Source organism: Lampetra fluviatilis, unplaced genomic scaffold (genome assembly GCF_964198595.1).
Source record: "Lampetra fluviatilis unplaced genomic scaffold, kcLamFluv1.1 SCAFFOLD_942, whole genome shotgun sequence".
NCBI classification, from domain to species: domain Eukaryota; kingdom Metazoa; phylum Chordata; class Hyperoartia; order Petromyzontiformes; family Petromyzontidae; genus Lampetra; species Lampetra fluviatilis.
Genome location: NW_027621681.1, coordinates 10,001 through 27,500, shown reverse-complemented (window position 1 = coordinate 27,500; position 17,500 = coordinate 10,001). Strand labels below are relative to the sequence as shown.

General features: G+C 23.0%; 1 protein-coding gene across 1 annotated transcript in view; it reads right to left on the bottom strand.

Annotated features, from left to right (window-relative positions):
* The window catches only part of LOC144955569 (BCL2/adenovirus E1B 19 kDa protein-interacting protein 3-like), a 25,470-nt gene that overhangs the window by 4,910 nt on the left and 3,060 nt on the right, over positions 1 to 17,500 (bottom strand). The window contains 2 exon segments of the mRNA XM_078885746.1: positions 924 to 1,030; positions 16,468 to 16,537. Coding sequence (XP_078741872.1) covers positions 924 to 1,030; positions 16,468 to 16,537 — 177 coding nt within the window.

Below are 17,500 nucleotides of genomic sequence, written 5' to 3'. Positions count from 1 at the left end.
CTGAAAACGCAGCTCCCTAGACAGGTAGGGGGTAGGGGGGGCGGTAGGGGTAGAGGTCAGGGTCTCTCTCTGTCTGTGTGTGTCTCTCTCTGTGTGTCTCTCTCCCCGTGTCTCTCTCTGTCTGTGTGTCTCTCTCTGTGTGTCTCTGTGTGTCTCTCTGTGTGTCTCTCTCTGTGTGTCTCTCCCCGTGTCTCTGTCTCTGTGTGTCTTTCTCTGTGTGTCTTTGTGTGTCTCTGTGTGTGTGTGTCACTGTGTGTGTCTCACTGTGTGTGTCTCACTGTGTGTGTGTCTCACTGTCTCACGCAGTGTGTCTCTGTGTGTGTGTCACTGTGTGTCTCTGTGTGTCTCTGTGTGTGTGTGTGTCACTGTGTGTCTCTGTGTGTGTGTCTCACTGTGTGTGTGTCTCACTGTGTCTCACTGTGTGTGTGTCTCACTGTCTCACGCAGTGTGCCTCTGTGTGTGTGTCACTGTGTGTCACTGTGTGTCTCACTGTGTGTGTCTCACTGTGTCTCACTGTGTCTGTGTGTCTCTCTCTGTGTGTCTCTGTGTGTCTCTCTGTGTGTCTCTCTCTGTGTGTCTCTCCCCGTGTCTCTGTCTCTGTGTGTCTCTCTCTGTGTGTCTCTGTGTGTCTCTGTGTCTCTGTGTCTCTCTGTGTGTCTCTCTGTGTCTCTGTGTGTCTCTGTGTCTCTGCGTGGCATGTCTCTCTGTGTCTATCTGTGTGTCTCTGCGTGTCTCTGCGTGTCTCTCTGTCTCTCTGCGTGTCTCTCTGTGTCTCTGCGTGTCTCTCTGTGTCTCTGCGTGTCTCTCTCTGCGCGTGTCTCTGCGTGTCTCTCTCTGCGTGGCGTGTCTCTCTGCGTGTCTCTCTGCGTGGCGTGTCTCTCTGCGTGTCTCTCTGCGTGGCGTGTCTCTCTGTGTCTGCGTACTTGCGTGGGGCATTTTCTGGGCGGCTGGACCAGTCCCAGATCCACTCGGGGTTTTTCTTCAGCAGAGCCTCCATCTCCGCGGAGCGCTCCACACGGTCCTCATCCGACTGGGGAGAGAGACACAAGGGGAGAGTGAGAGAGAGACACGAAAAAACTAAAAAAAAAATTTACAAAAAAAAACCAAACTAAAAAGAAAAAAAAACTAACAAAAAATAACTAAAAGAAAAAAATAATAACAACTAAAAAAAACCTAAAAATAACTAAAAAGAAAAAAAACTAAAAATAACTAAAAATAAAAAGATTTTTATTTTTAAAGAAAATTTAAATTTAAAAATTAAGAAAACCAAAAACATAAATTTTTATTTTAAAATATTAAAATAACTCAAACTACATTTAAAGAAAACTAGAGAACAACAAAAAACTAAAAATGACTAACAAACTGAAAAGAAAAAAAAGAAAAATCAAAAACTAAAACAAAATAAATTAAAAGAACACAAAAAATAACAAAAAACCACTAAACACGAAAAAACTAAAAAATAACCAAAAAATGAAGAAAATTAAACAAAACAAAAAAAAAAACTTTAATTAAATCATAGAAATCTAAACTAAACTACAAAAAATTAAAAAATTAAAACAACTCAAAATAAAACTAAAATAAATAATTAAAGCGATCGATTTAAAGAAAAAAAACAAAAACAAAATATTTATAATAAAGAAAACTAAAAATAACTATAACAACTAACAATATATATATTAAACAACTAAAACAAAATTTTAAGAAAACTAAAAAACAACTAAACAACTAATAAACTAAAATCTAAAACTAAAAAAAATAAAACTAAAAAGCGACAAAAAAAATAAAAACAACTAAAGAAAACGAAGTAAATTAAAACAAAAAAGATTTTTTTCTTAAGAAAACTAAAAATAACTAAAACGAAAACTAAAAAAAACAATAAAAAGAAAAAAGAAAACATTTTTTTTTAAATATAACAAAATTAAGAAAAGTTAAAAAATAAAAAACACTAAAAACAGAACACTAAAAAAACCTAACAAATTAAAGAAAAAAAAAGAAAAAGAAGAAAAAACGTAAAAAAATATACAAAATAATAAAAAATAGAAAAGAACAAAAAACTAACAACATAAAGAAAACTAAAAATAAAAAATATAAAAAATAACTAACAAAAATGACAACGAAAACAAAGAAATTAAAACTAAATCTAAACGTTAAAAAAACTCTACAAAAAAAAACTAAAAATTAAACTAATTATTTTATTTTACTTAAAAAAACTAAAAAGAAAACTAAAAAATACTAAAAAACTATAAGTATTTTTTAAAAAAAATAACTACAAAAAGAAAACTAAAAAAACTCAAATAAAATCAAAGAAAACTACTAAAAACTACAAAAAAAGAAAACTAAAAAATACTAAAAAACTATAAGTATTTTTTAAAAAAAATAACTACAAAAAGAAAACTAAAAAAACTCAAATAAAATCAAAGAAAACTACTAAAAACTACAAAAAAAGAAAACTAAAAAATACTAAAAAACTATAAGTATTTTTTAAAAAAAATAACTACAAAAAGAAAACTAAAAAAACTCAAATAAAATCAAAGAAAACTACTAAAAACTACAAAAAAAGAAAACTAAAAAATACTAAAAAACTAAGTATTTTTTAAAAAAAATAACTACAAAAAGAAAACTAAAAAAACTCAAATAAAATCAAAGAAAACTACTAAAAACTACAAAAAAAGAAAACTAAAAAATACTAAAAAACTATAAGTATTTTTTAAAAAAAATAACTACAAAAAGAAAACTAAAAAAACTCAAATAAAATCAAAGAAAACTACTAAAAACTACAAAAAAAGAAAACTAAAAAATACTAAAAAACTATAAGTATTTTTTAAAAAAAATAACTACAAAAAGAAAACTAAAAAAACTCAAATAAAATCAAAGAAAACTACTAAAAACTACAAAAAAAGAAAACTAAAAAATACTAAAAAACTAAGTATTTTTTAAAAAAAATAACTACAAAAAGAAAACTAAAAAAACTCAAATAAAATCAAAGAAAACTACTAAAAACTACAAAAAAAGAAAACTAAAAAATACTAAAAAACTATAAGTATTTTTTAAAAAAAATAACTACAAAAAGAAAACTAAAAAAACTCAAATAAAATCAAAGAAAACTACTAAAAACTACAAAAAAAGAAAACTAAAAAATACTAAAAAACTAAGTATTTTTTAAAAAAAATAACTACAAAAAGAAAACTAAAAAAACTCAAATAAAATCAAAGAAAACTACTAAAAACTACAAAAAAAGAAAACTAAAAAATACTAAAAAACTATAAGTATTTTTTAAAAAAAATAACTACAAAAAGAAAACTAAAAAAACTCAAATAAAATCAAAGAAAACTACTAAAAACTACAAAAAAAGAAAACTAAAAAATACTAAAAAACTATAAGTATTTTTTAAAAAAAATAACTACAAAAAGAAAACTAAAAAAACTCAAATAAAATCAAAGAAAACTACTAAAAACTACAAAAAAAGAAAACTAAAAAATACTAAAAAACTATAAGTATTTTTTAAAAAAAATAACTACAAAAAGAAAACTAAAAAAACTCAAATAAAATCAAAGAAAACTACTAAAAACTACAAAAAAAGAAAACTAAAAAATACTAAAAAACTATAAGTATTTTTTAAAAAAAATAACTACAAAAAGAAAACTAAAAAAACTCAAATAAAATCAAAGAAAACTACTAAAAACTACAAAAAAAGAAAACTAAAAAATACTAAAAAACTATAAGTATTTTTTAAAAAAAATAACTACAAAAAGAAAACTAAAAAAACTCAAATAAAATCAAAGAAAACTACTAAAAACTACAAAAAAAGAAAACTAAAAAATACTAAAAAACTATAAGTATTTTTTAAAAAAATAACTACAAAAAGAAAACTAAAAAAACTCAAATAAAATCAAAGAAAACTACTAAAAACTACAAAAAAAGAAAACTAAAAAATACTAAAAAACTATAAGTATTTTTTTAAAAAAATAACTACAAAAAGAAAACTAAAAAAACTCAAATAAAATCAAAGAAAACTACTAAAAACTACAAAAAAAGAAAACTAAAAAATACTAAAAAACTATAAGTATTTTTTAAAAAAAATAACTACAAAAAGAAAACTAAAAAAACTCAAATAAAATCAAAGAAAACTACTAAAAACTACAAAAAAAGAAAACTAAAAAATACTAAAAAACTATAAGTATTTTTTAAAAAAAATAACTACAAAAAGAAAACTAAAAAAACTCAAATAAAATCAAAGAAAACTACTAAAAACTACAAAAAAAGAAAACTAAAAAATACTAAAAAACTATAAGTATTTTTTAAAAAAAATAACTACAAAAAGAAAACTAAAAAAACTCAAATAAAATCAAAGAAAACTACTAAAAACTACAAAAAAAGAAAACTAAAAAATACTAAAAAACTATAAGTATTTTTTAAAAAAAATAACTACAAAAAGAAAACTAAAAAAACTCAAATAAAATCAAAGAAAACTACTAAAAACTACAAAAAAAGAAAACTAAAAAATACTAAAAAACTATAAGTATTTTTTAAAAAAAATAACTACAAAAAGAAAACTAAAAAAACTCAAATAAAATCAAAGAAAACTACTAAAAACTACAAAAAAAGAAAACTAAAAAATACTAAAAAACTATAAGTATTTTTTAAAAAAAATAACTACAAAAAGAAAACTAAAAAAACTCAAATAAAATCAAAGAAAACTACTAAAAACTACAAAAAAAGAAAACTAAAAAATACTAAAAAACTATAAGTATTTTTTAAAAAAAATAACTACAAAAAGAAAACTAAAAAAACTCAAATAAAATCAAAGAAAACTACTAAAAACTACAAAAAAAGAAAACTAAAAAATACTAAAAAACTATAAGTATTTTTTAAAAAAAATAACTACAAAAAGAAAACTAAAAAAACTCAAATAAAATCAAAGAAAACTACTAAAAACTACAAAAAAAGAAAACTAAAAAATACTAAAAAACTATAAGTATTTTTTAAAAAAAATAACTACAAAAAGAAAACTAAAAAAACTCAAATAAAATCAAAGAAAACTACTAAAAACTACAAAAAAAGAAAACTAAAAAATACTAAAAAACTATAAGTATTTTTTAAAAAAAATAACTACAAAAAGAAAACTAAAAAAACTCAAATAAAATCAAAGAAAACTACTAAAAACTACAAAAAAAGAAAACTAAAAAATACTAAAAAACTATAAGTATTTTTTAAAAAAAATAACTACAAAAAGAAAACTAAAAAAACTCAAATAAAATCAAAGAAAACTACTAAAAACTACAAAAAAAGAAAACTAAAAAATACTAAAAAACTATAAGTATTTTTTAAAAAAAATAACTACAAAAAGAAAACTAAAAAAACTCAAATAAAATCAAAGAAAACTACTAAAAACTACAAAAAAAGAAAACTAAAAAATACTAAAAAACTATAAGTATTTTTTAAAAAAAATAACTACAAAAAGAAAACTAAAAAAACTCAAATAAAATCAAAGAAAACTACTAAAAACTACAAAAAAAGAAAACTAAAAAATACTAAAAAACTATAAGTATTTTTTAAAAAAAATAACTACAAAAAGAAAACTAAAAAAACTCAAATAAAATCAAAGAAAACTACTAAAAACTACAAAAAAAGAAAACTAAAAAATACTAAAAAACTATAAGTATTTTTTAAAAAAAATAACTACAAAAAGAAAACTAAAAAAACTCAAATAAAATCAAAGAAAACTACTAAAAACTACAAAAAAAGAAAACTAAAAAATACTAAAAAACTATAAGTATTTTTTAAAAAAAATAACTACAAAAAGAAAACTAAAAAAACTCAAATAAAATCAAAGAAAACTACTAAAAACTACAAAAAAAGAAAACTAAAAAATACTAAAAAACTATAAGTATTTTTTAAAAAAAATAACTACAAAAAGAAAACTAAAAAAACTCAAATAAAATCAAAGAAAACTACTAAAAACTACAAAAAAAGAAAACTAAAAAATACTAAAAAACTATAAGTATTTTTTAAAAAAAATAACTACAAAAAGAAAACTAAAAAAACTCAAATAAAATCAAAGAAAACTACTAAAAACTACAAAAAAAGAAAACTAAAAAATACTAAAAAACTATAAGTATTTTTTAAAAAAAATAACTACAAAAAGAAAACTAAAAAAACTCAAATAAAATCAAAGAAAACTACTAAAAACTACAAAAAAAGAAAACTAAAAAATACTAAAAAACTATAAGTATTTTTTAAAAAAAATAACTACAAAAAGAAAACTAAAAAAACTCAAATAAAATCAAAGAAAACTACTAAAAACTACAAAAAAAGAAAACTAAAAAATACTAAAAAACTATAAGTATTTTTTAAAAAAAATAACTACAAAAAGAAAACTAAAAAAACTCAAATAAAATCAAAGAAAACTACTAAAAACTACAAAAAAAGAAAACTAAAAAATACTAAAAAACTATAAGTATTTTTTAAAAAAAATAACTACAAAAAGAAAACTAAAAAAACTCAAATAAAATCAAAGAAAACTACTAAAAACTACAAAAAAAGAAAACTAAAAAATACTAAAAAACTATAAGTATTTTTTAAAAAAAATAACTACAAAAAGAAAACTAAAAAAACTCAAATAAAATCAAAGAAAACTACTAAAAACTACAAAAAAAGAAAACTAAAAAATACTAAAAAACTATAAGTATTTTTTAAAAAAAATAACTACAAAAAGAAAACTAAAAAAACTCAAATAAAATCAAAGAAAACTACTAAAAACTACAAAAAAAGAAAACTAAAAAATACTAAAAAACTATAAGTATTTTTTAAAAAAAATAACTACAAAAAGAAAACTAAAAAAACTCAAATAAAATCAAAGAAAACTACTAAAAACTACAAAAAAAGAAAACTAAAAAATACTAAAAAACTATAAGTATTTTTTAAAAAAAATAACTACAAAAAGAAAACTAAAAAAACTCAAATAAAATCAAAGAAAACTACTAAAAACTACAAAAAAAGAAAACTAAAAAATACTAAAAAACTATAAGTATTTTTTAAAAAAAATAACTACAAAAAGAAAACTAAAAAAACTCAAATAAAATCAAAGAAAACTACTAAAAACTACAAAAAAAGAAAACTAAAAAATACTAAAAAACTATAAGTATTTTTTAAAAAAAATAACTACAAAAAGAAAACTAAAAAAACTCAAATAAAATCAAAGAAAACTACTAAAAACTACAAAAAAAGAAAACTAAAAAATACTAAAAAACTATAAGTATTTTTTAAAAAAAATAACTACAAAAAGAAAACTAAAAAAACTCAAATAAAATCAAAGAAAACTACTAAAAACTACAAAAAAAGAAAACTAAAAAATACTAAAAAACTATAAGTATTTTTTAAAAAAAATAACTACAAAAAGAAAACTAAAAAAACTCAAATAAAATCAAAGAAAACTACTAAAAACTACAAAAAAAGAAAACTAAAAAATACTAAAAAACTATAAGTATTTTTTAAAAAAAATAACTACAAAAAGAAAACTAAAAAAACTCAAATAAAATCAAAGAAAACTACTAAAAACTACAAAAAAAGAAAACTAAAAAATACTAAAAAACTATAAGTATTTTTTAAAAAAAATAACTACAAAAAGAAAACTAAAAAAACTCAAATAAAATCAAAGAAAACTACTAAAAACTACAAAAAAAGAAAACTAAAAAATACTAAAAAACTATAAGTATTTTTTAAAAAAAATAACTACAAAAAGAAAACTAAAAAAACTCAAATAAAATCAAAGAAAACTACTAAAAACTACAAAAAAAGAAAACTAAAAAATACTAAAAAACTATAAGTATTTTTTAAAAAAAATAACTACAAAAAGAAAACTAAAAAAACTCAAATAAAATCAAAGAAAACTACTAAAAACTACAAAAAAAGAAAACTAAAAAATACTAAAAAACTATAAGTATTTTTTAAAAAAAATAACTACAAAAAGAAAACTAAAAAAACTCAAATAAAATCAAAGAAAACTACTAAAAACTACAAAAAAAGAAAACTAAAAAATACTAAAAAACTATAAGTATTTTTTAAAAAAAATAACTACAAAAAGAAAACTAAAAAAACTCAAATAAAATCAAAGAAAACTACTAAAAACTACAAAAAAAGAAAACTAAAAAATACTAAAAAACTATAAGTATTTTTTAAAAAAAATAACTACAAAAAGAAAACTAAAAAAACTCAAATAAAATCAAAGAAAACTACTAAAAACTACAAAAAAAGAAAACTAAAAAATACTAAAAAACTATAAGTATTTTTTAAAAAAAATAACTACAAAAAGAAAACTAAAAAAACTCAAATAAAATCAAAGAAAACTACTAAAAACTACAAAAAAAGAAAACTAAAAAATACTAAAAAACTATAAGTATTTTTTAAAAAAAATAACTACAAAAAGAAAACTAAAAAAACTCAAATAAAATCAAAGAAAACTACTAAAAACTACAAAAAAAGAAAACTAAAAAATACTAAAAAACTATAAGTATTTTTTAAAAAAAATAACTACAAAAAGAAAACTAAAAAAACTCAAATAAAATCAAAGAAAACTACTAAAAACTACAAAAAAAGAAAACTAAAAAATACTAAAAAACTATAAGTATTTTTTAAAAAAAATAACTACAAAAAGAAAACTAAAAAAACTCAAATAAAATCAAAGAAAACTACTAAAAACTACAAAAAAAGAAAACTAAAAAATACTAAAAAACTATAAGTATTTTTTAAAAAAAATAACTACAAAAAGAAAACTAAAAAAACTCAAATAAAATCAAAGAAAACTACTAAAAACTACAAAAAAAGAAAACTAAAAAATACTAAAAAACTATAAGTATTTTTTAAAAAAAATAACTACAAAAAGAAAACTAAAAAAACTCAAATAAAATCAAAGAAAACTACTAAAAACTACAAAAAAAGAAAACTAAAAAATACTAAAAAACTATAAGTATTTTTTAAAAAAAATAACTACAAAAAGAAAACTAAAAAAACTCAAATAAAATCAAAGAAAACTACTAAAAACTACAAAAAAAGAAAACTAAAAAATACTAAAAAACTATAAGTATTTTTTAAAAAAAATAACTACAAAAAGAAAACTAAAAAAACTCAAATAAAATCAAAGAAAACTACTAAAAACTACAAAAAAAGAAAACTAAAAAATACTAAAAAACTATAAGTATTTTTTAAAAAAAATAACTACAAAAAGAAAACTAAAAAAACTCAAATAAAATCAAAGAAAACTACTAAAAACTACAAAAAAAGAAAACTAAAAAATACTAAAAAACTATAAGTATTTTTTAAAAAAAATAACTACAAAAAGAAAACTAAAAAAACTCAAATAAAATCAAAGAAAACTACTAAAAACTACAAAAAAAGAAAACTAAAAAATACTAAAAAACTATAAGTATTTTTTAAAAAAAATAACTACAAAAAGAAAACTAAAAAAACTCAAATAAAATCAAAGAAAACTACTAAAAACTACAAAAAAAGAAAACTAAAAAATACTAAAAAACTATAAGTATTTTTTAAAAAAAATAACTACAAAAAGAAAACTAAAAAAACTCAAATAAAATCAAAGAAAACTACTAAAAACTACAAAAAAAGAAAACTAAAAAATACTAAAAAACTATAAGTATTTTTTAAAAAAAATAACTACAAAAAGAAAACTAAAAAAACTCAAATAAAATCAAAGAAAACTACTAAAAACTACAAAAAAAGAAAACTAAAAAATACTAAAAAACTATAAGTATTTTTTAAAAAAAATAACTACAAAAAGAAAACTAAAAAAACTCAAATAAAATCAAAGAAAACTACTAAAAACTACAAAAAAAGAAAACTAAAAAATACTAAAAAACTATAAGTATTTTTTAAAAAAAATAACTACAAAAAGAAAACTAAAAAAACTCAAATAAAATCAAAGAAAACTACTAAAAACTACAAAAAAAGAAAACTAAAAAATACTAAAAAACTATAAGTATTTTTTAAAAAAAATAACTACAAAAAGAAAACTAAAAAAACTCAAATAAAATCAAAGAAAACTACTAAAAACTACAAAAAAAGAAAACTAAAAAATACTAAAAAACTATAAGTATTTTTTAAAAAAAATAACTACAAAAAGAAAACTAAAAAAACTCAAATAAAATCAAAGAAAACTACTAAAAACTACAAAAAAAGAAAACTAAAAAATACTAAAAAACTATAAGTATTTTTTAAAAAAAATAACTACAAAAAGAAAACTAAAAAAACTCAAATAAAATCAAAGAAAACTACTAAAAACTACAAAAAAAGAAAACTAAAAAATACTAAAAAACTATAAGTATTTTTTAAAAAAAATAACTACAAAAAGAAAACTAAAAAAACTCAAATAAAATCAAAGAAAACTACTAAAAACTACAAAAAAAGAAAACTAAAAAATACTAAAAAACTATAAGTATTTTTTAAAAAAAATAACTACAAAAAGAAAACTAAAAAAACTCAAATAAAATCAAAGAAAACTACTAAAAACTACAAAAAAAGAAAACTAAAAAATACTAAAAAACTATAAGTATTTTTTAAAAAAAATAACTACAAAAAGAAAACTAAAAAAACTCAAATAAAATCAAAGAAAACTACTAAAAACTACAAAAAAAGAAAACTAAAAAATACTAAAAAACTATAAGTATTTTTTAAAAAAAATAACTACAAAAAGAAAACTAAAAAAACTCAAATAAAATCAAAGAAAACTACTAAAAACTACAAAAAAAGAAAACTAAAAAATACTAAAAAACTATAAGTATTTTTTAAAAAAAATAACTACAAAAAGAAAACTAAAAAAACTCAAATAAAATCAAAGAAAACTACTAAAAACTACAAAAAAAGAAAACTAAAAAATACTAAAAAACTATAAGTATTTTTTAAAAAAAATAACTACAAAAAGAAAACTAAAAAAACTCAAATAAAATCAAAGAAAACTACTAAAAACTACAAAAAAAGAAAACTAAAAAATACTAAAAAACTATAAGTATTTTTTAAAAAAAATAACTACAAAAAGAAAACTAAAAAAACTCAAATAAAATCAAAGAAAACTACTAAAAACTACAAAAAAAGAAAACTAAAAAATACTAAAAAACTATAAGTATTTTTTAAAAAAAATAACTACAAAAAGAAAACTAAAAAAACTCAAATAAAATCAAAGAAAACTACTAAAAACTACAAAAAAAGAAAACTAAAAAATACTAAAAAACTATAAGTATTTTTTAAAAAAATAACTACAAAAAGAAAACTAAAAAAACTCAAATAAAATCAAAGAAAACTACTAAAAACTACAAAAAAAGAAAACTAAAAAATACTAAAAAACTATAAGTATTTTTTAAAAAAAATAACTACAAAAAGAAAACTAAAAAAACTCAAATAAAATCAAAGAAAACTACTAAAAACTACAAAAAAAGAAAACTAAAAAATACTAAAAAACTATAAGTATTTTTTAAAAAAAATAACTACAAAAAGAAAACTAAAAAAACTCAAATAAAATCAAAGAAAACTACTAAAAACTACAAAAAAAGAAAACTAAAAAATACTAAAAAACTATAAGTATTTTTTAAAAAAAATAACTACAAAAAGAAAACTAAAAAAACTCAAATAAAATCAAAGAAAACTACTAAAAACTACAAAAAAAGAAAACTAAAAAATACTAAAAAACTATAAGTATTTTTTAAAAAAAATAACTACAAAAAGAAAACTAAAAAAACTCAAATAAAATCAAAGAAAACTACTAAAAACTACAAAAAAAGAAAACTAAAAAATACTAAAAAACTATAAGTATTTTTTAAAAAAAATAACTACAAAAAGAAAACTAAAAAAACTCAAATAAAATCAAAGAAAACTACTAAAAACTACAAAAAAAGAAAACTAAAAAATACTAAAAAACTATAAGTATTTTTTAAAAAAAATAACTACAAAAAGAAAACTAAAAAAACTCAAATAAAATCAAAGAAAACTACTAAAAACTACAAAAAAAGAAAACTAAAAAATACTAAAAAACTATAAGTATTTTTTAAAAAAAATAACTACAAAAAGAAAACTAAAAAAACTCAAATAAAATCAAAGAAAACTACTAAAAACTACAAAAAAAGAAAACTAAAAAATACTAAAAAACTATAAGTATTTTTTAAAAAAAATAACTACAAAAAGAAAACTAAAAAAACTCAAATAAAATCAAAGAAAACTACTAAAAACTACAAAAAAAGAAAACTAAAAAATACTAAAAAACTATAAGTATTTTTAAAAAAAAATAACTACAAAAAGAAAACTAAAAAAACTCAAATAAAATCAAAGAAAACTACTAAAAACTACAAAAAAAGAAAACTAAAAAATACTAAAAAACTATAAGTATTTTTTAAAAAAAATAACTACAAAAAGAAAACTAAAAAAACTCAAATAAAATCAAAGAAAACTACTAAAAACTACAAAAAAAGAAAACTAAAAAATACTAAAAAACTATAAGTATTTTTTAAAAAAAATAACTACAAAAAGAAAACTAAAAAAACTCAAATAAAATCAAAGAAAACTACTAAAAACTACAAAAAAAGAAAACTAAAAAATACTAAAAAACTATAAGTATTTTTTAAAAAAAAAAACTACAAAAAGAAAACTAAAAAAACTCAAATAAAATCAAAGAAAACTACTAAAAACTACAAAAAAAGAAAACTAAAAAATACTAAAAAACTATAAGTATTTTTTAAAAAAAATAACTACAAAAAGAAAACTAAAAAAACTCAAATAAAATCAAAGAAAACTACTAAAAACTACAAAAAAAGAAAACTAAAAAATACTAAAAAACTATAAGTATTTTTTAAAAAAAATAACTACAAAAAGAAAACTAAAAAAACTCAAATAAAATCAAAGAAAACTACTAAAAACTACAAAAAAAGAAAACTAAAAAATACTAAAAAACTATAAGTATTTTTTAAAAAAAATAACTACAAAAAGAAAACTAAAAAAACTCAAATAAAATCAAAGAAAACTACTAAAAACTACAAAAAAAGAAAACTAAAAAATACTAAAAAACTATAAGTATTTTTTAAAAAAAATAACTACAAAAAGAAAACTAAAAAAACTCAAATAAAATCAAAGAAAACTACTAAAAACTACAAAAAAAGAAAACTAAAAAATACTAAAAAACTATAAGTATTTTTTAAAAAAAATAACTACAAAAAGAAAACTAAAAAAACTCAAATAAAATCAAAGAAAACTACTAAAAACTACAAAAAAAGAAAACTAAAAAATACTAAAAAACTATAAGTATTTTTTAAAAAAAATAACTACAAAAAGAAAACTAAAAAAACTCAAATAAAATCAAAGAAAACTACTAAAAACTACAAAAAAAGAAAACTAAAAAATACTAAAAAACTATAAGTATTTTTTAAAAAAAATAACTACAAAAAGAAAACTAAAAAAACTCAAATAAAATCAAAGAAAACTACTAAAAACTACAAAAAAAGAAAACTAAAAAATACTAAAAAACTATAAGTATTTTTTAAAAAAAATAACTACAAAAAGAAAACTAAAAAAACTCAAATAAAATCAAAGAAAACTACTAAAAACTACAAAAAAAGAAAACTAAAAAATACTAAAAAACTATAAGTATTTTTAAAAAAAAATAACTACAAAAAGAAAACTAAAAAAACTCAAATAAAATCAAAGAAAACTACTAAAAACTACAAAAAAAGAAAACTAAAAAATACTAAAAAACTAAGTATTTTTTAAAAAAAATAACTACAAAAAGAAAACTAAAAAAACTCAAATAAAATCAAAGAAAACTACTAAAAACTACAAAAAAAGAAAACTAAAAAATACTAAAAAACTATAAGTATTTTTTAAAAAAAATAACTACAAAAAGAAAACTAAAAAAACTCAAATAAAATCAAAGAAAACTACTAAAAACTACAAAAAAAGAAAACTAAAAAATACTAAAAAACTATAAGTATTTTTTAAAAAAAATAACTACAAAAAGAAAACTAAAAAAACTCAAATAAAATCAAAGAAAACTACTAAAAACTACAAAAAAAGAAAACTAAAAAATACTAAAAAACTATAAGTATTTTTTAAAAAAAATAACTACAAAAAGAAAACTAAAAAAACTCAAATAAAATCAAAGAAAACTACTAAAAACTACAAAAAAAGAAAACTAAAAAATACTAAAAAACTATAAGTATTTTTTAAAAAAAATAACTACAAAAAGAAAACTAAAAAAACTCAAATAAAATCAAAGAAAACTACTAAAAACTACAAAAAAAGAAAACTAAAAAATACTAAAAAACTATAAGTATTTTTTAAAAAAAATAACTACAAAAAGAAAACTAAAAAAACTCAAATAAAATCAAAGAAAACTACTAAAAACTACAAAAAAAGAAAACTAAAAAATACTAAAAAACTATAAGTATTTTTTTTAAAATAACTACAAAAAACACTCAAATAAAATCAAAGAAAACTACTAAAAACTACAAAAAAATAAAACTAAAAAACTGAAGACAGCTAAAATATGAATAAATAACGATTACTATGAATCGAAATTAACTCAATTAAATACAAATAAACTTTAAATAACAACAAAACTTGAAAAAACTAAACTATAAAAATAACTAAAATCTAAATAAATAATTTACTACAGAGACAGAGACACAGTGAGACACAGTGAGACACACACAGTGAGACACACACAGTGAGACACACAGAGACACACACAGAGACACACAGTGACACACACACAGAGGCACACTGCGTGAGACAGTGAGACACACACACAGTGAGACACAGTGAGACACACACACAGTGAGACACACACAGTGAGACACACACAGTGACACACACACAGTGAGACACACACACAGTGAGACACACACAGTGAGACACACACAGTGACACACACACACAGAGACACACAGAGACACACAGTGACACACACACAGAGACACACTGCGTGAGACAGTGAGACACACACACAGTGAGACACACACAGTGAGACACACACACAGAGACACACAGTGAGACACACAGTGAGACACACAGAGACACACACAGTGAGACACACAGAGACACACAGTGACACACACACAGTGAGACACACACACAGTGAGACACACACAGTGAGACACACACACAGTGAGACACACACACAGTGAGACACACACAGTGAGACACAGTGAGACACAAACACAGTGAGACGCACACACAGAGACACACAGAGACACACAGTGACACACACACAGAGGCACACTGCGTGAGACAGTGAGACACACACACAGTGAGACACACACAGTGACACACACACACACAGAGACACACAGTGAGACACACACACAGTGAGACACACACAGTGACACACACACAGTGAGACACACACACAGTGAGACACACACAGTGACACACACACAGTGACACACACACACAGAGACACACACAGTGACACACACACAGTGACACACACACACAGAGACACACACAGTGACACACACAGAGACACACAGAGACACACAGTGACACACACACAGAGACACACAGTGACACACACACACAGTGAGACACACACAGTGACACACACACAGTGACACACACACACAGAGACACACAGAGACACACAGTGACACACACACAGAGACACACTGCGTGAGACAGTGAGACACACAGTGAGACACAGTGAGACACACAGAGTGAGACACACACACAGAGACACACAGTGACACACAGTGACACACACACAGAGACACACAGTGAGACAAAGTGAGACACACACACAGTGAGACACACACACAGAGACACACAGTGACACACACACACACAGAGACACACAGAGACACACAGTGACACACACACAGAGACACACTGCGTGAGACAGTGAGACACACACACAGTGAGACACAGTGAGACACACACAGTGAGACACACACACAGAGACACACAGTGACACACAGTGACACACACACAGAGACACACTGCGTGAGACAGTGAGACACACAGTGAGACACAGTGAGACACACAGAGTGAGACACAGACACACTGCGTGAGACAGTGAGACACAGCGAGACACACACAGTGAGACACAGACACACAGAGAGACACACACAGAGAGACACACACAGAGAGACACAGACACACAGAGAGACACACACAGTGAGACACACACAGAGAGACACACACACACACAGTGAGACACACACTCAGTGACACACACACACAGAGAGACACACACACACAGTGACACACACATACACACAGAGACACACACACAGAGTGAGACACAGAGACACACACACAGAGTGAGACACAGACACACAGTGAGACACACACAGAGAGACACACACACACACAGAGAGACACACACAGACACACAGTGAGACACAGAGAGACACACAGTGAGACACACACAGACACACAGTGAGACACAGACAGAGAGACACACACAGACTGGGCCACCTGGTTGCTGGATTTGTCGGCGTCTGTTTCAGTCACCAGGCCTCCTCGGGGACTCGGAACTAACGGAGGACTGCAACATCAACAACATCAACAACATCAACAACATCAACATCATCATCAACAACATCAACAACATCAACTACAACAACATCAACAACACCAACATCAACTACATCATCAACTACATCATCAACTACATCAACATCATCATCAACAACATCATCAACAACAACAACATCATCATCAACAACATCAACTACATCAACATTGAGTGGTTGACTGAGTGAGTGAGTGGTTGACTGAGTGAGTGGTTGACTGAGTGAGTGAGTGGTTGACTGAGTGAGTGGTTGATTGACTGAGTGAGTGGTTGACTGAGTGAGTGAGTGGCTGAGTGAGTGAGTGGCTGACTGAGTGAGTGGTTGACTGAGTGAGTGAGTGGTTGACTGAGTGAGTGAGTGGCTGAGTGAGTGAGTGGTTGACTGAGTGAGTGAGTGGCTGACTGAGTGAGTGGTTGACTGAGTGAGTGAGTGGTTGACTGAGTGAGTGAGCGGCTGAGTGAGTGGTTGATTGACTGAGTGAGTGGTTGACTGAGTGAGTGAGTGGCTGAGTGAGTGGTTGATTGACTGAGTGAGTGGTTGACTGAGTGAGTGAGTGGTTGACTGAGTGAGTGAGTGGCTGAGTGAGTGAGTGGCTGACTGAGTGAGTGGTTGACTGAGTGAGTGAGTGGTTGACTGAGTGAGTGAGTGGCTGAGTGAGTGAGTGGTTGACTGAGTGAGTGAGTGGCTGACTGAGTGAGTGGTTGACTGAGTGAGTGAGTGGTTGACTGAGTGAGGGAGTGGCTGAGTGAGTGGTTGATTGACTGAATGAGTGGTTGACTGAGTGAGTGAGTGGTTGACTGAGTGAGTGAGTGAGTGGCTGAGTGAGTGAGTGGCTGACTGAGTGAGTGAGTGGTTGACTGAGTGAGTGAGTGGTTGACTGAGTGAGTGGTTGACTGAGTGAGTGAGTGGTTGACTGAGTGAGTGGTTGATTGACT